Source organism: Bubalus kerabau, chromosome 23 (genome assembly GCF_029407905.1).
Source record: "Bubalus kerabau isolate K-KA32 ecotype Philippines breed swamp buffalo chromosome 23, PCC_UOA_SB_1v2, whole genome shotgun sequence".
Taxonomy (NCBI): Eukaryota; Metazoa; Chordata; class Mammalia; order Artiodactyla; family Bovidae; genus Bubalus; species Bubalus kerabau.
The window spans coordinates 34238348-34256657 of NC_073646.1; the positions used below are offsets into that span (position 1 = coordinate 34238348).

Sequence of the window (18310 nt, forward strand, 5' to 3'; positions counted from 1 at the left end):
TGAATGGGCGGATCGATGGACAGAGGGAGGGGTGGGTTCACGGCTGGAGGGAGGGAGGAAGGGACCGAAGGAGGGAGGGATGGGTGAATGGATGGGTGGAGAGGTGGGTGGATGGATGGAGGGATGAAGGCACGGAGAATTGGAGGGTGGAGCGGATGCACAGGTGGAAGGAATGAATGGAGGGAGGGAGGGAGGAGCGGGTGGCGTTGAAACAGCCGGATAAACAGGAGTGTGGCAAGGAGGGGCCACCTTGGTTAGTTATCTGGGATAACTAGGCTCTCAGTGGCAATAGGTATGGTGAGGCTGGAGGGCTGGCAGCTAGCAGGCAGGGGCTCCAGGCGTACTTACCAAGCTTCGCTGCTGCTTTAGCTGCTGCTGCTGCAGCCTGGGGGCCAACCCCTGGGGGAAGAGGAAGGGGAGAGCCTGGAAAGTGTGCCCCGGGATCTCCGGAGCCCGTCTCTTCCAGGCCCAAGAAAACCAACTGGTTCATATCTGGGTGTGGATGTGGGGCATGTAGCAAGCAGAGGCTGAGAGAGCTGCCCCAGCTTCCTGCCTTGCTCCACCAGGGTCCTTCTTTAGACTCAGACCAGGGTCTGGATATATGCTGGCTTTCTGGAGCCTGAGTTATTTGGCTGGTGGAGGGGTGAGGCTCTCCTTACCTGTCCCTGTTGGATACCCAGCCTTGCCCGCGGCACCAGCCACTCCTCCAGGCCCATAGCCTGCGAGAGGAGAGGCTCAGTGGGCATCCGTGCGATCTCACGGTGGCTGCCCCCTCCCCTGCCCTTCAAGGACCAGGCCACCCAGAGCCTCCACCTGTCACCCCCAGCCAGAGTTAAATACAAACATGTGTGGAATGGTTATTCCCATTTTACAGATGAAGAGACTGAGGTTCCGAGAAGAAAACCTGTTTTCTCAAGGCCTGCTGGTAAGTGCAAGGGCCAGGATTGAGAACCAAGCTGTCTTGAGTCCCAGTTCCACGTCCCCCTCCTTCGGGGGCTCCCATTCTGAGACTCCACACCCACCCTACCCCCCAGTTGGTATTCTCCTAGCCCTGGACTGGGGCCATAGCTCCCTTGCCAGAACCCTGCAGCTGGAAGGAGCCAGAAGCCCGTCAGTCTAAGAGGGCCTTACCATAGGGCAGTTTCCCAGTGGTGTAGGGCAGTCCATAGCCACCTGAGGAGATGGAGCGTGGGCTCAGCGGCTGCCCCCTGGCGGCCCCACGCCTCACTGGGCCCCCCGCTACCTGGGCAGGCAGACCTAGTCCCCACACGTACTGAGGCCTGAGGCCTCCTTCTGTCCACCAGGGTCCTGAGGTGCTTCCAGAGGCTCTCAGGAGAGCCAAGGCCTTAGAGGAGGAGAGGGGAGAGGATGCGCCGCTCCAGGGCACAAAGGGATGGCCATTCTTCTACCTGCCATGGCCCCCAAGCCTGAGGGTCTTCCTTAGTCTCTTCCCCAGCAGGAAATAGCTCGTCATCGTGTGGGTGGACTGACATCAGAGTTTTCTTTCCAGTGAATGGTGTTTCTTGCCATCAACACATATGGCTTCCCATCGGGGCTATGGGTCTCTGTGCGTGTGTATGTGTGTGTGGACAGGGATGCATGTGTGTGTGTGGGAGGCCAGCACCTGCAAGATGTTGGTCTGTCCCCACTTTCTTTCTTTTTTTAAAAAAATATTTCTTTCTTTATTTGGCTTTGCAGCATCTTGGTTGAGGCATGGAGGATTTTTAGTTGCAGCGTGCAGGCTCTAGTTCCCTGACCGGGGCTTGAACCCGGCCCCCTCCCTGCATTGGGAGTGTGGAGTCGCAGCCACTGGACCCACCAGGGAAGTTCGTTCCTCCCCGCTTTCTTATGCTGGTCACCAGAAGTGGGCAAAATTACCCAGGTTTCCTGACTACCCTCTCCAGCCACCCCAAGATACAGGTGGGCAAACAAGTCCCCTCCCAAGCTGACCTCCCAATAGGGAGGCCCAGTGAGTGGTGTCTCTCAAATCCTCTGCCTGCCTTACCTGGCAACTTGGGTGCCTTGATGGGGTATCCCAGCGGGACTCCAGGCTGCTGCCCTCCGAAGGGTCCAACTCCTACGGGAACAAGGAAAGCAAAGCAATCAGGCCCCAGCCACGTGGGCCAGAAGCCCCTGCGAAGCCTCCAGCCTCCAGTTCCACTTTCCGCTCAGACTAGAATGAGCTCCCATGGCATCGGAATATGGAAAGCATCCTGCCTAGAGGGCCTTCCTGCTTCTTTATGTCATCAGTCAGCTGAGCAACCCCCAGTGATGGGCCGCTTCCTCCAGGAAGCTGCAGGATGCTCGCCTTCCTGTGGCTTGGGCTACCCTCGGAGACTGCAGCCTTCTTGCCATTTGGCACAGGCTGCTGCATTTTCTGGGCTCCTCTGGGCTGCCAGACAGGAGTTGGGGCAGGGGAAGCAGGCCTGTGATGGATGCCACTTTGTGCGAAGCCAGAGGCCTGGAGCAGTGGGAGTGCTCAGCTCCTCCCAGGGCAGGAATCCCTGCCTGGCTGCCCGCCCACCCCCCCAGGCCTGCCCACCCTCCCTGGTGTGGAGGGACCCAGCCTTGCCTTACCTGGGATGCCAGCAAAAGCTCCGCCCCCAGCTGTAACGACAAGGAGCCATCATTGTGGCTTGGCCACCACGGGCCCAGGGCACCCCGGCTCCGGTGAGGGGAGTGCTGGCCCAAGCCGTGGCCAGTTCTGCCCAGACCTCCCAGCTCATCACAAACACATCAGGGATTTCGCACCACCCATCTGGGCCAGCTGAGCCCAGGTTCCCCACCCCGCTCAACCCAGGACAGAGGGGACTGAGGGTGATCGGAGAGTCCCACATACCTGGGGCCTTGGGCTTGACTCCTGCTCCAGTGGGAACCCCGGGGAGTACCCCTATACCCGGGAACCGAGCTCCTGAGAGGGCAAAGAGGGGGCTGGTGGTGAGGGTGGGGAAGGTGCACCCTGGAAGGGCCAGCCTGGCACTGCACCCACCCTCCGTGACACAGCTGACTTCCTTCGGTGTCAGCTACTGGCGTGGCTCATGGCGTGGGCGGAAGGCCCCTCTGGTGGTGACTTCTCTGTCCTGTCTGCCCCAGGGTCAGAAGTTTTAATCCTATTTCCTAGCCCTGTGCTTCTGTTGGCCTGTCTCTTAAACTGGAGTTAATTTCCCATCGCCCTGCCCAGCCTCATCAGAGAAGGCAGGCAGACAAGGGAAGAGGCTGCAGGTCGAGGAGGCCTGTGCCCTCGGCGGAGGGGGGCTCTCGGTGGATGCGATTCACAACCAAACACGAAGCCGTCACCTGCTCTGGCTGGGAGGTCTCCAGCGTTCAGCGCTGCCACCTCTCCTTTCTCCCCACACCGGGGCTGGGCCACCATAGCAGGGAGGGGCTCGGCAGGGGCCACGGGGCACCCTCTGCCAGCCAATCCCACCGAGCCAGCCTGAGTCTGGGGTTTTGGGGGAATTCAGGAGGTCACATGTTGCGTAGGGTGGCCAGGCCCTGGCGGGGAAATGAGGTTGAGAGGGCAACTCCAAGGGTCTCCTGCAGGGCGGATGTGCTGGGCGGGCCCCCCTGGTGACTCATGGCATTTGGGAAACAGCTGGCCACCCTGGGGACTCGGTCTGTCCCTGGAGACCCACCGCAGGCTGTGACGTTGGTCTGGGTCTGGGCCTAGGCTTGGGGTTCTGGGGGTGCTGGGGGGAGCTTGCTGGTCTTCCTAGGGGAAAGACAACCAGAGCTATCTTAGGTCTGTGGCCTGAGCTTTAATGCTTAGGGCAACAGTGCCCCTCAAGACTCCGGTGGCCACAGTTTGGGGGAGCTGGGGGCCCCCTGGGAGGCTGCCAGGGGCTGTTCTCCTCGCTCTAGGGTCCCCCTTTTCCTCTTTGCTCTCACCTGCACCTGGAAGCACTCCGCCCGGGTACACACCTGGGAGCCCCACACCTACAGCCAAAAGAAAAACGTGTGAGCAGCAGTCTTGCCTCCAGGAGCCTCTCGTGGTCCTTCCCTTTGCGGCAGCCCCAAGGCTCCCGAGCTAGCCTCCCAGGATCGCCCTGGGGAAGAGCCGGGGACATGTGTGTGGTGGCTGCAGGCCCCCCTCCCACGAGTTCCGGAAGTCATCTGCAGATCCTTCTGTGCGTGGATTTGTCCCGTCTCCTGGAGCCTGTTTACACGACCGGACACGGCCGGCCCAGCCCAACTCGGGGCTAACAGCTTCCAGATGTTCCCTTCCCGCTGTGCGGACTCGGGCCGCCTTCAGTTGAACCTGAAGTCACTTCCTTGAGGGCTCGGTGCAGAGGGACGGGCACCGGATGGGGCTTCACCCCAGCGCTGCTGGGACTGGGTGGGCCCTGCCGCACTGACGCCCTGCTCTGCGCTCAGTGTCCCCATCGGTCACCCGAATGCCTGCCACAGAGCCTGTCTCTCAGGTCTGCTCCAAGGTCCTGGAGGAAGGGCCTGGAAGGACGGCCGGAGTCCCTCGCCCCTGTCTGGGACCTGGCATCACGCTCTGGGCCTGCCTCTGCCCCTTGACCCCTGCCCTGCTGCAGCCAGGCCCTGACCTTCCTGCCCCGGGCGGGGGGGAGCTTGGGAGCTCTTGCCTCTCCCTGACCTCTACCCTCCAGCCCCAGGGACTCCATCCACTGACCTGGCACTTTCCCAGGCTTCACTCCAGCCCCAACTCCGGCTCCAAGTTGAGGCACCACCGCACCTGGAGGGGAAGGGGCCACATCAGAGGGGGCTCCCCTCCTCCCACGACTTCCCCCCGGGACACCCAGGTCTCGCCTCCATACCTGTAGACACTCCTAAGCCGCCAACACCACCAATGCCGCCGACCCCGCCGAGACCAGCAGCACCTGCAGAGACAGAGGCGGGTCACACCAGGAGCCGAGAAAGGCAGCAGGACGCTGGACTGAGGTCTGGCCCCACCTCTGCCTCACTTTTGAGACATAGCTGGTTGCCTCCCATCGCCCCCAGGAGACTGGAGCTGAGGATCCTGTTCACCTGCCCACCCCCCACCCGACCCAGGAAAGGTTTTTTGCAAGGTGGAGAGCCCACAGAGGCCAGAGGGCTTATGGCACATCCTAAAGGGTAATACTCACCGGCCTTGGCAGCGGCTTTATAGGCTGCAGCAGCGCCAGCCGGGCCACCGGGCACCAGAGCCCCTGGGAAAGCACCTGCGGGAAAAGCCCCGAGCCCTGCAGAGAGGAAGATGGGTGAGCTCCTGCCCCCAGCCCGGCCCTGGCCCACCCCGTCCAGGAGGTACATCTGAGGCTCTTCTGCTCCGTGCAAAGATGTGGCTCGGTTCAATGTCAGAGATGCAGTATGGCCCAGGCTGCTCCGCTCAGCCTGACAAGCTACAGGGATCTTTTGGGGTCAGACTTCCACACCTCCCTCCTTCAGGAAGCCTTCCTGAAGCCCCGCTGAATCAGGTGACTTCTTTGGGCTCCCGGGGCTGCTTCCTTCTAGCTCTTCTTGCTTGCTGCCTGCTAAGTTGCTGCAGTTGTGTCCGACTCTTTGGGACCCCATGGACTGTAGTCCACTGTAGCTCCTCTGTCCACGGGGTCCTCCAGGCAAGAATCCTGGAGTGGGTTGCCATGCCCTTCTCCAGGGGAATCTTCCCGACCCAGGAATCGAATCTGCCTCTGTCTCCTGCACTGGCAGGCGGGTTCTTTACCACTAGTGCCAACCTCGTCAGTATAATAGTGCCAAGACCCAGCTGTCATTCCCGGGGCCCCGGGCAGGTGGTCTTAGCATCACATCCTACACCAGTGCCCAGAACAGGCCTGGTCTGCACCCAAAGGGGCATCTTGCCTGGATGTTAACACTAACCTGCCCCAAGGCCAGGGCCGGCAAGCCCTCCGACACCTGTAGGGAGAAGAACACAGAGCCAGGTGAGGGAAGGCTGGTGTGGGTCATCGTTCCTGGGCCCAGGGTGGGAAGGGACTCGCGGAACCCAGCGATGCTGGGATCTGTGTGTGGCCACTCAGGTCTCTAAGCTGGACTCAAGTTTTCGGTACTTGGCGGCCAATCCTGGTAAGATAGTCACCACTGTTTAGTAACCAACTGCTTTGTGCCATGTGGATGCCGCTGTGTTGATCCCAACCAGACCTCTCAGTTTCCTTAGAAGTCCCGCCAGCTAACGGGGGACCCAGGAGGGCTTTCTCTTGGGGCTGGAGCTGAGCAGAAGCTGCCAGCAAGGCCAGGCCAGGCCCTGCCCTGCTCCCACGTCAGCCCTACCCCAGGCCTTTCTTCGTCTTCCTTGCAGGAGTCCCCTGGTGCAGCCCACGCCCTCTCCCTTGTATCTGGAGCCCTTTTTGTCATCCATCTAGCCTGCTCTGCAGTCTGGGAGCCTCCTTGCCTGCAGACAGATGCTAAAATGTTTATAAAAAGCCAAATGGGTCCCTCTGGCTCTCTCCTTCCCACATCTGGGCTCGATCTCTGCTTTTCTCCCTCCAGGAGACATTCCACGGCTTTGGCCAGGACCGATGGGCAATCAGGTTGGAGTTCACAACCGTGCCGGCTTTGTTTCCAATTATGTGAGAATCTCTCCCACAAGCGCCAGTCCTGGTCACCAGGGTCCCAAGCTCAGAGGCGGCCTCTCTGGGGACCGACCCCAAACAAGCAGGACAGCTGAGCCCCGGAGAGTCCACCTGCCTTTCTCTGGGTGTGGTCCCCTGGCCTCAATTCCTACTTATGTGAGTTGGCCCGTCTGAAAGCCAGCCAGGCCCTCTGTGAGATGGGCCTCTGCCTCCGGCCCATCTCCTTTCCGGGCAGGTGTGGTGTGGTCTGGCAGGGCCTGGGGTGTGCCTGGGTTCACTTCCCAGCGCTGCTGGCCCCACCCCGCCCCAGCTCTGTCAGGGGTGTTTCTCTCCAGCCTGGCCTATTTCCTGAGGTCCAGCAGGGCAGCAGACACCCTCTGGCCTTTCCTGACCACAGAGGGGCCGGGAGGAGAGGATGGGGACCGGCCAGGAAGCATGAAGAGGCTGGGTGGGTGGGGTGGGGCAGGTGGCTCTCTGCCCTCTTCCAGTGCTCCCCTCCAGGGTCGCCCCTGAGCAGAGTCCCACCCCTGCTCCCCTTCTTCCCTTGGACTTCTCTGGCCCAAATGCCCCCAGGAGTCCAGCCCCTGGAAAGAAGGAGAGAGGGGTGAGGAGGAGAGAGGGGTGAGAATGGCCAAGGTTGGGAGCCCCGAGAGGCCTGGCTTGTCCAACCGTCACTCTCCAGAGTCACTGAGCTCTGGATTTAAATCTTGCTGCCCCACGCTACTCCTTGCATGAAACAGCAAGTCACTTGCCCTTCACTTTCCCTCAGTTTCCCCATGTACAAAAAGGCCGAAGTGTCCCCAACCTTCCTGGGACCACAGGGCTTGTGAGCAGAGAGCATGTTGTGTCTGCAGCCTGTTGGGATGACCGCTGGCTGTCCCCCCCTGCTCTTTCCTGGGCTCTTGGGTGGGTGACTGGCCTTCAGCCGGTGCTGGGGGTGGGGGTGGTGCTGGCTCCCAGCTGCCTGGTCCCCCACTGAGAGCCCAGGCGGGGCCAGCTCACCGAGGCCCACGAGCAGCAGCTGCCAGGCCACCCACCCTCTACTCGCCAAGGGATTAGTTGTTCCCAGGCATGACACTGGCTGCCTGTGCCCAGTTCCATCTCTCCTGGGCATGCCCGGATGTGGGGAGCTGCCCTGTGTTGGGGGGCACTGTGGCCCAATCCATGCCTTTGGAGCCCAGAGACCTAAGGCTGAAAGATAAGCTCTGGGAGGTCATGGAGTCCAGTCCCTTTTCATCAGTCAAGGTCCTGACTTTCCTCTTGGTCTACATCTTCACCCCAAGCTGGAAGTCCTTTTGGAAGTCTACGCTAAATCTTTCATTACTCAAAGCTTCACTTTATCAACTGCGACTGTGTGCAAGTTTCTGTCTTCTCTCTGGTGTTTCATCACCACCGACCGTGCGTCCCCGGCTGCCAACGGGATCAACCAGTCCCTCCTCTAGCTCTGCAGTCACGACTTCCTCCATTTGGGTCTTCCCAGATACGTGCGATCCTAATTCCACACCCTTGCTTATCTAGCCTTTCCTCTGTTCTCTCTCCACCATCAAAGACCCTTTTAAGATCACTCACTCCTCTGAGAAGATAGGAAACAGGTTCTGGTGGGATAAGCAGTGGATCCCAAAGGGCTCCCAGCCCTGCAGACTCCTACAGACCCCAGTAAACCCCTTGCCCAGGCCTCCTGCCCTCCTGTGTCTGTCTCTCTCTTGCCTGGCCCCAGCCCTAGAGTTTCACAACCCAGATGGGGTTGCAGGGAAGGGGAATCTGGGTCTTGTAGATTCATTTGCACTTGAATCATCGAACATTGTTGGGGGGGGGTGGATTTCGTAAGAGCTGTTGGACATGCAAACTGTCCTGGAGTCTCAGGCTTCAAAGCCAGGGAGACACGGAGTGGGGCAGGGTGTGGGGGCGGGTGGGGGGAAAGGCTATATCTCCTGTTGATCAGATCATAAATCCAGACGGAGACACCTCTTCCTCCACCTGCTCCTTATCCACCAGGACTTCCTGGAGGAACCCGCCCTCCCTCTTTCCTTGGCGAGGGGGGTGTGGTGTGTTCTCTGGAGCTTAGTGGACCTAGCGGTGGATTGGAGCCCTGTGGGCCAGGACACAGCCAACCACATCTTACTGGAAAACTCCATGGTTGGAGCACAGCTGAAAGGGGCCTGGGATCAGGAAGGAAGCTCATCTGGGGTCAGGGTCAGGGTGCAGCCTAGGGTTAGGTGCAGGGCTTTGATCTGGGGTCAAAGCTCAGCCTGGGGTCAGGATAAGGGCTCAGAATGGATCATCAGAGTCAAGGATAACCAAGATCTTGGCCTGGAGTAAGAGAGGGCTTCGTTTGAGAGTCAGGGATCATTCAGGCAGAGGCTGGGGTCCAATTATCTGTGTCTGAGCCCAGAGTGACATTCACAGGCTTGGCGGCCACTGGAGCATCAGTTCTGACCTTTGACCCCAGCACCAGGGCTGTTTTCTGGGATCTGGTGCAGAGGGGATTCTCGGGGGGCACAGAGGCTTGGGCAGAGTCGGTGCTGGACACCCCACCTTCAGGGAGGACTGTAAGCTGCCTCTAGCCTCCTGACCCTGGAAGCCCCGGAGCTCGGTCCTAGCCTGGTCCTGGGAGGCGTTGACTAGAGGGGAGGGTCCATCAACCACCTCACTCCCTCCTCCCATCCACAGGCCCGGTTCAGGGGTCTGTGGCCCCTTCTCTCCCCTGCCCCCTCAGTGCTCAAAGGCTGTAGTGCTTACCTGGCTTAGCTGGTTTGACTCCAGGGCCCAGTGCTACAGAGGGAAGGAGGGAAGAGATGGTTGTTAATGGGGAGTCCTAGCCCACCTGTCCCACTATGATCCCCACAGGGCACTGTGGGGTCTCACTGTGGGGCCAGGAATGGTCCTCCCCTGTGTACAAGGAGCTGCTGGGAGCCCAGCACCTAGATGCCTGGGTGGGGGGCCCAGGTCCCTTCCTGACCTGGGGTTTCCCCCTCTCTCACTGTTTATCAGGCCTCTGAAGGGGGTGATGGTTCCCACTCAGCTGGATTTGCATGGATATTACTAAGGATCAAAAGAAATATGAAAGAAGGCAGGGGCCCCCAGGGAGAAGAGACTGGGGGCAAGGGCTTAGGGGGCTGGGGGATATAGTTTTTAGAAAAGTCCCTCTCCACTAGATGCTCAGTCTGGGAAAAGAGGGACCCCTTAATGCCTGAGTTTTCTGAGGTTGGAGGTCCAAGGATATGTGTGGATTAGGCTGAGACCCAGACCCCATTAGCGAGGAGCCAACTTTGGTGTTTGAACTCACCTCCTACTCCCAGGCCTCCAAGACCAGCCCCTGTGTCAGCAGGATAGAGAGAGAGAGGGAAAGCCATCAAGGTCCCTGCCAAGAAGCCATCCACTGACCCATGGTCAAATCCATTGCTGCCTAGCCACGTGATCTTGGGCAAGCCTTGAGCTGTGTGAGCCTCTGTTTCCTCATCTGTCTCATCTGGCAAAAGTCTCCTGCCTCTGTGTGTGCCTGGGAATGTGCTGGTGGCTTCTCTCACCTCCACATGAGTTCTGAACACTCAAACCCTTTTATTTTTTATTTTTATTTTTGCCATACTGTGCGGTATGAGGGGGTCTCAGTCCCCTGGACCTGGAACCCATGCCTCCTGTAGTGAAAGCGTGGTTTCTAAACCACTGGACCACCAGGGAAGTCCTTTAAACACTTTTTAAGTATTGAAAATATTATCTGTGATTTTTCAATCTACGTTAAAACATCAAGCTTTTTTTCTAAATTAAAGGAAGAGATTGCCTCCCCCTCTATCCCCGCCCCCTCCTCCCGCCCACAACGCTGGCCATGCCATTGAGCTAACATTCTGCCCTTTTTTTTTTCTCTTGAGGCGGGGCTAATCTTCATCTGCACCTTGTTCTTGCTTTTATATTGTTTTTACTTGAAAATCACTTGACCGTAAGAGAGCATATTCATACTTTTTAGTAGTTGTATAACCTTAGTTTACTTAATCACACCCTCCTGTCAAGCGGGTTTCTTGTTTTGCATTTTTGCTAGTAACATTCCTATGAACCTTGGGGCAGATGGCTTTTTTTTTTTTTTCTCTCTCTTCTTTTCAATGATTTCCTTTGAATGGATTTCCAAGAGTGGGGTTAATGGTTCGAAGACTAACAGCAGAGGATGGGTGAGGCGGCCACTTTCCTACCGTTTTGCAAGCACTGAGTTTCATCTTTTAGAAAATTTATGCTCAGTAGTTGTAGAACAGCATCATGTAAACTGCTTTTTAATATAGGAGTGACTGATGAGTCCTCTGCGGTGGGCATGCCAATGTTTTTTCCTTTTTAAATGTCCAAATGTCTGTCTCTTGCAAATTTAATCAGCATCTGTCTTACCTGGGCACGTGCAAATTTCATGTACATTACCTGGGAAGAAGACACCTCCAGGAACTCCACCAGGAACAACCCCCGGGACCCCTGGAAGGAAGGAGGCAGAGTCCCCCATGAGCCAGAATGAATAAAAGCGTAATGATAAAAGATAGTCTTAGTGAGTCTTAGTGAAGTCGCTCAGTCGTGTCCGACTCTTTGTGACCCCATGGACTGTAGCCTACCAGGCTCCTCTGTCCATGGGATTTTCCAGGCAATAGTCCTAGAGTGGATTGCCATTTCCTTCTCCAGGGGATCTTCCCAACCCAGGGATTGAACCTGGGTCTCCCGCATTGTAGACAGACGCTTTATCGTCTGAGCCACCAGGGAAGTCTAAAGTCTAAGATAAAAGATAGGGATGATGGCAATAATCCTGTGTGTCTACAAAGTAACCAGTGTCGCCCAAGCACGTTATATTTCCAAAGCATTTTCTCTTTCCTGCTCCTCAAAATGGCCCAGTGAGTTTGGAAGGGCAGGGATTATTAACTTCAATTTAACAGATGTGAATTCAGGCTCAGAGATGTTAAGACACGGGCCGGGGGTCACACAGCTGCAAATAGATGTAGGCTGGATTCAAAGCCAGGCCACTCCTCTGAGCATAATGGCTCGCGCTGTGTTACCTGGGGAAGGCCTGGCCAGGGACTGGGTCTGAGCGCCTTTGGCCATGTCTCTCCAGTCCTGAGCGGCATGGGCAAGACCCAGCATCGTGGGAGAGCAGGCCTGGGCCGTGACAGCAAGAGGTAAGGAAACGCGGCTGCTGCCAGCCGAGGCCCAGCCATTCCCACACTGATAGGAAAGCGTGAGGTCAGCGTCCTTAGCCGCTGGGCAGCAGAGCTTGGGTGGGGCTCTGGCTGTCTGACACAGAGCTGTCTAAGGAGGCGCGGGGGCCCAGAGGGGGACACCATGAATGAGCAAAGTGAATAGTTTCCTAAGGAAAAGCTAATTCACTGGCTGGGCCAAAGGGGCCGCCTGCCCAGCCCGGATCACGAGTTCAGTCCCCACGGACCCGTGAAGCTCTCACAGGGGAACGCTGGGAGGCCGGGCCCCAGACCCAGCCTGTGTGTAGTCATGGCAACAGACAATCCTGGTGCAGACCAGGCCCTGACTCCACCACCACTGAATGGCCCCTTGACAAGCCACCTTGCCGGTGCCCCAGCCTGAGCCCCGGCACCACCCAGCTGAACATGGCTGAATGGATGAGGTGAGGGGAGAGTATAGGGCAGCTTCCCAGCATGCCCAGCAGACATCTGGCCTCTGTGGCCTGGCTGTGCTACACAGCTGGGCCTGCTGGCCCCAGGGCCTGGTCAGCCTCAGCCACGGCCCAGCAGGGTGGAGGATGCCAAGCTGTCATGGTCACCCTGTGCCAAAGCCCCGGCGCCACCCGCCCCTCCCCCCCACCCCCCGCTGCCGCCCCAGGCACTGTGATCCAGGCCTGGAGTGTCTAAGTAATCTGCTCAGAGCCTCGAGGGGCTCAGAGCGGTGGCCCAGGAGGCTGGGCCTGCTGGGAATGGGCGCTCGGGCCCTGTCATCGACTGCCAAGCGCACACATGGCCCTTTGATGCCTTCTCTGGCTTGGGCTTCCAGCTCTGAGCACTGGCTCGTGTGCCTTTCCCTGCCTGGCCTCTCTCCCTCCTCCCCTTCCTTCCCCTCTCCCTCCTCTCCCCTCTCCCCTCTGCTCTCTGGCTCCAGAGTCATGGGGCGGGGGGTGGGGGAGGTGGGGGGGTGGGCGGCTGCAAGAACAATGTGGTGGGCGGAGGGAGCAAAGGGCTCAGGACAGACCCATCTGGTTTGTAATCCCGGCCGTGCCAACTTCTTACCATCTGTGTGACCTCAGGCAAGTCACTTAACCTCTCTGAACTTCAGTTTCCTTTGTAGAAACGTGGGGCTAATAACTTCTGCCTTGCCAGGTTCCTGCGGAGTTGTCAAAGAGTTCCAGAGACCTGCCCTGGGCCTGGCGCTTGCTCCGTAATTGCTCCAAAATAAATTAATTAATTAATGACTGACACTTTGTTTCTGCTTCACAGTACATGGCCTGGGGCCAGGGAGACATAGGTCTCAATAAAGGATGGGTGAATTTGGTGGAGGGGAGCCAAGGAAGTTGCCTGGAGGTCTGGTCTGACCTCTTCCATCCCCACCTCAGGTCTGGTCTCCCCACCCATCTGAGGTCTCCCCACCTCAGGCTGGTCTGGTTGAACACCCAGTTCCTCTCCTGGGGTTCTGTTCTCCCCACAGCGCAGGGGCCAGGCCCGTCCTGGGATTGGCCAGCTCCTCTTCTGCTTTCACTCTCCCCAGGGCCTACCCAGCTCTCCCCAGCTCTCTCTTCTCCCTACTCTCCACCTCCATGATTCAGAGCCCAACAGTGTCTGCCAAACTCCATGCCTGAACCATGACGGCCTGCAGAGCCAAAGGTTTTGATCCCCGTTCTGCACTGAGGAAACGGAGAAGCCTTAGTGGGCGTAAAGGATCCCCGCCGGGCCCCTCTTTGAGTACAGGAGAGGGGAGAACAGAATAAGACTGGTGGTGATCAAAGGTTTTTGAAAAGGCAGCGGTCTCCTCTCCTGCCCCTCATGCGAAGGGTCATCCTGCTTCCCACCTCCCCTCCTTGGCCTGAGCTGTTCCTCCTGCCAGGAATGCCCTTTCCTCTCTCCAAGTCCTACCCTTCCACAAGACTGGGCTCTGCTTCTCCCCCCTGCCGTCTCTGAGCCTGTGGTTCCCACTGCTCAGCTGCCCAAAGCAGTTGGCCTGGAGCACACTTGTCTTGTTTTATGTGGGTTTGGCTTGTTTCACCGGCTAGACCAGGGTGGAACTTGTCTCTTGCATCTTAGAATCATGGTCCTAGACTCTCAGGGATCATAACATTCTTTTGGCCTGGGTTGAAATTCCTCTGCGAACATCCTGTGTTTCTGCTTGCACGCCTCCAGTGACAGGCAAATCACCACCTCCTGATGCTATCAGCTCTACCGACAGAGAGATCTCCCTCCTACTGAGATAGAATCTGCTCCTCTGTCTCTCCAGTTCTGCCCCCTAGAGCCCCAAAGACCGAGGCTCACCTCCCATCCACAGAAGCCCCTCAAACATTTAATTTTCTTTCAAGATTTAACTCAAATGTCACCTCTGCCATGAAGCCTTCTTGGATTTCCTCTGCACCACCCTCTCTCCCAGGCTTGTCGGCTTCCTCCGTTACTGCATCTCTGTTTACACATGGGCTGCCTCCCCATTAGACAAAACGTGGCGTGAGTAGCAAGAGAAAAATTAAACCTTATAAATGTGTATGAATTACAAAGGTTGATATTAGTTCACACTAGCAAATCTCCAGTAAGAGAATATACGGTTTTTAAAATTTGCATTCCCATAGTCCTCTTGATGCATTATTTGCAACGTGACATTGCTGGAGCCACCCACCGGCCCTAGGAGATATGCTGGGCAAGGATGCTTCTCCCTATTTTACAGCCAGGGAAACCATCCATGAACCCGAGAGATGAAATGCCTGGCCAGGTACCCAGAGCTGACCCCAGTCACACACAGGGCCTTCTGCCTGGGCACTGGGCTCCAGGTTCAAAGAGCTGGGAGACGGCTGTTTGGGAGCAAGCAGAGGGCCAGCGGGCCTTGGCAGGGGACTTTGCCAATTCCAAGTCCAGGGGGGCCGGCCTGGGGAGCAGATAAGACCACACGAAGCTGTTTGTTGTTTGCTTGGAGAAAGGCTGCCAAGGGCTTTTCAAAAACAATCCGCCCTTCAGTGACTGAGTCTGTCCCCTCCCTCCCCTCGGGCATGCCTGCCTTCCTGCCTCGGCCCCAGCAGACTCAGAGAGCAGCATCAACCCCTAAACTGGGGGTCCGAGGCCCTGGAGGCCCCTCAGAGTCACCTGGGCAGAGGCTTTAACAAGACCTACACGTCTGGGTCCTTCCTCAGACCGAGTAAAGCAAGAATTTTGGGGTGAGACCCCATGTCAGAATGGTTTCAAGTTCCAATAGGCTGAAAAAAAATCCCTGTTTCAAAACCATCTTCAGTTCCAAAATCAGAAAAACAAAAATGAAAAACCACCCAAAGCTAAAATGATAAAATTTCTGGGGGTTTGGGGCAGCTGGTCCCAATTATAACTGATTTAATTTCTCTCTCTCTTTAAATGGCAAGGGAGTCTGGGGCAAATGATCTTCAAAGCTACTTTTCACCCATCTTAAATGGGTCCAGACAACCCTTCCATCACAGAGCCTTCCTGGGTTGTCCCGTTTTTGTCTCCACTGGCAACATGGTTCTTTGGGACTAGGGGACCCATAAGAGTGACATCCTTCAGGATAGCGGGGCAGGTGTGAGAGTGTGTGTGCTTGTGTGAGCCTGTGTATGTGCGAGGCGGCCCCTCCTTTGGGAGGCTCTGGGCACAAACCCCAGAAGAACGCATCAGTTCACACACCCCTTATTTGGACCCGGCTACTCTACCACCCGGGACAGAGCTGAGATTTATGTTTGCAAAAAAAGAACAGGGCCAGCGAAGCATTTAACCCGGTCATTGAGGGTGCATTCTTCTTAGGGCAGGCCCACCCCAGAGTACTCAGGCCCAGGCCTGCCCCTTCCCAAATGCCACTTGGAACCTGGCCCCCACCTCCCTCATCCTTTAGCCCAGGGACGAGCTGGCTGGTACTCACCCCCTGGTGCTGCCTTAGCCTGTCTCAGCCTCAATCTCCCTGTTTGTGGAGTGTAGATAAAAATTCTCTACTCTCAGGGTTCCTGCGGAGGCTAGGTGTCATGCTCTAGCGAGGAGCTGTCTCTGGGAAGGCAGGTGTTCAGGGGCCAGACTCCAGGGAGGAGGTTCAGATGGGACCCAAGCTGCCATCTCAGGCCCGGGGACGGCTGCTCCCCTGGGATGGTCTCTCTGGCCCCCGCGGGACCCCACCTGATGCTGTGCCAGCATCCCTCGGCTTTGTCCAGACTTGGGAGCTGACCTCTGTGCAGGAAGCCCCTGCTCCCAGCGGTCCTGCCCCGCCGGTCAATCTCACGGAAACAGCTGCTGCCTCTGCCCAGCTCCTGCTCCTGCCCTCTGGCCTGGCCCTGCTCCAGCAGTGGCCCCCCATCCCGACACTGGCCCCCACTGGTTCTCACGGCAAAGAGGACTCTCCTGGAAACCAGACCCCACCCAGGCTACCCCACCAAAGGTTCAGGAGCCTGCCTGCACCTCTCTCTCCCCACGGCCAGGAGCACCTTCAAGGGACGGGGAGGGGACCACTCCCAGAGTCCCCCCCAAGGTACGTAGCAGCCTGGAGAGGGACGTCCTCCAGGACCACCGCAGGGAACATGTCAGGTGGCCTGGGAGTGCCCCCAGGTTCATGCAAGCCCCCCGCACTCAGGCCTCTCCCTTTGCCAGGAGACGGATATCTTCCCCAGCTTCCTTGTCCTCGCTGGTGTTCCATAGCACACACACTCGCACGCACACACTCACACGCACGCACATGCTCAATGACAAAGCACACCCAGTGACATACCTAGACACCAGATCGCCTCTGGGGACGCGCCTGTTGGGTGGCAGACTTTTGCACATGCTAACAGGCACTTTCACATATCCTATGAATATATCCTATAACATGCTTCCCTCCAACACACACACACACACTCTCACACACGCATATGCACAGTGACAAACCACACCCAGTGACACACCTGGACACCAGATCGCCTCTGTGTGCATGCCTGTTGGGTGGCAGACTTCTGCACATGCTAACAGGCACTTTCATATATCCTATAACACCCCTCCTTCTAACACACACACACACTCACACACAAACACACACACCTGTCCAGGGATGAACCTGTGAACATTCATCCCCTCGCAGAAACCTCCTCCTTTATCTGATGACACGATTGGACATATACAGACCATGCACACCTGTACAAGAGCATGTAACACACTCGTGCACACACGCATACTTACACACATGCTCAGAAGCCCCAGCCTTTCTCACCAGGGACAGACCACAGCGGCAGCTTTCCAACCCGCAACCCTGTAATCAACTTAACCCTGACATCACCCAGAGCGGGTCCCGACTTCCCAGGGGACGAGGAACCTGCCGAGGTCAGAGAGCTCACTGCTGCAGAGCTGGCCTCCAGCTCAGGCCCCCTGTCCCCGGGGCACGTGTGCACAGCCACTGGTCCACAGGTGTGCAAACCGCTGGTGCTCACAGACCCGACGGGACCTCGCCGGCCCTTCCCCAGCGTGCTCGGGACCCCCATCCTGGGAGAGCCCCCCAGGACAAAGCAAGGTTCATCCACTCTGTCGGGGCAGCAGAAGCCGGCGCTGATCTGGGACCATCACCATTCTGAGTCTCGGGGCGAACGTATGACAGGTTTCTGCTCCGCACGGCTGGCTCCCAGGAGGGGTGGTTCCGAGGGTCCAGTGGCTGAGGGGCTCCTGCCTGGGAGCCCCCTGGAGGGTGCTGGGAGGGCAGGGCGCCCTCTCGTCGGTCGGTCCAGCCACCTGAGCGGGCGGCTCAAGGGCTGCGGGCCCTTCGGGGAAACAGGGGGAGGCCTACCTCCGGGCTGCGAGGGCTGGAGGATGCACAGCAGGAGCAGGAGGACTCCGGGCCGCCGAGCCGCAGCCGTCAGACCCGCCATCTCGGGGAGAAATGCCCCAGCCCGCTCTCTGCGCCTCGTTTTATCCCCAAAGCGTAATTGCTGCCTCGTCGGCTGCGAGGGAAGGAGGGAGGGAGAGAGGGCGGGCGGGAGGGCGGGAGAAGGGGGAGGCCTCGGGGAGGGGGCCACGGGGAGGGGGCAATTACGAAAGGCCGGCTCGCAAGCCTCCCAGGCTGGGTCTGACTGGACTGGACTGTGGGCTCTTTTTTTTTTTTTCCCTTAAAACACACGCGCGCACATACACACGCGCACACACACACACACACAGTTTCCCCCCATCTCTCTCCCGCTTTCCCTCTGCGGCTGTTCTTTCGCTGCTGGCCCTGTTCCCGCCAGAAAGTGCGAGGGGGGCCTCTGCCAGGACAGCCCTCGGGAGAGGAAGCAGGAGGGAGGGCCCTGCAGCCCGGCCAAAAATCCGGCCCCAGCCAAGGCCTGAGTGGCCAGGCCCCCGCCCCTCCGGCTGGGCCCCGGGCCCAGTGTGGGGACACAGGCCAGCTGTCCTGCGCCTCTGCCCCCCCCACCCCGGCCCTCCAGACTCCCTCACCACTCCCAGACCCAGCCAGACAGGCCAAAGCTGGGAAGGGGGCTGGGGTCTGGGGTCCATCCAGGCCAGGGTCTGGAGAGGTCAAGGGACAGTGGGCAGAATGGCTGGGAAGGTGAGACTGTGTTGCTGCTGCCCCCGTGGGGCATCTGGGTGCAGGGAAGGAGACCCTGATGCCCTGCAGGGCTCCATTCTCTGTGGGTTAAGGTCACAGCCTCC

At 58.2% G+C, this 18310-nt stretch overlaps 1 protein-coding gene across 9 annotated transcripts in view; it reads right to left on the reverse strand.

The window, feature by feature from the left end:
* ELN (elastin) overlaps positions 1-17640 on the reverse strand; it is a 32894-nt gene extending 15254 nt beyond the window's left edge. For 3 of the 9 annotated variants that reach the window (XM_055561569.1, XM_055561566.1, XM_055561561.1), the window contains exons 1-15: positions 17451-17639; positions 10932-10982; positions 9820-9849; positions 9273-9305; positions 5824-5859; positions 5094-5189; positions 4785-4847; positions 4640-4702; positions 3889-3936; positions 2840-2911; positions 2578-2607; positions 2006-2077; positions 1132-1173; positions 660-719; positions 349-399 (exon numbers count right to left, since the gene is read on the reverse strand). In XM_055561569.1, coding sequence (XP_055417544.1) covers positions 349-399; positions 660-719; positions 1132-1173; positions 2006-2077; positions 2578-2607; positions 2840-2911; positions 3889-3936; positions 4640-4702; positions 4785-4847; positions 5094-5189; positions 5824-5859; positions 9273-9305; positions 9820-9849; positions 10932-10982; positions 17451-17532 — 829 coding nt within the window. In that variant the 5' untranslated portion in view covers positions 17533-17639. Of the gene's footprint in view, positions 1-348; positions 400-659; positions 720-1131; positions 1174-2005; positions 2078-2577; positions 2608-2839; positions 2912-3888; positions 3937-4639; positions 4703-4784; positions 4848-5093; positions 5190-5823; positions 5860-9272; positions 9306-9819; positions 9850-10931; positions 10983-17450 lie in introns of all 9 variants that reach the window. The other 6 variants (XM_055561562.1, XM_055561568.1, XM_055561563.1 and 3 more) reach the window with 5 other exon arrangements.
* Between the last annotated feature and the right edge of the window lie 670 nt (positions 17641-18310).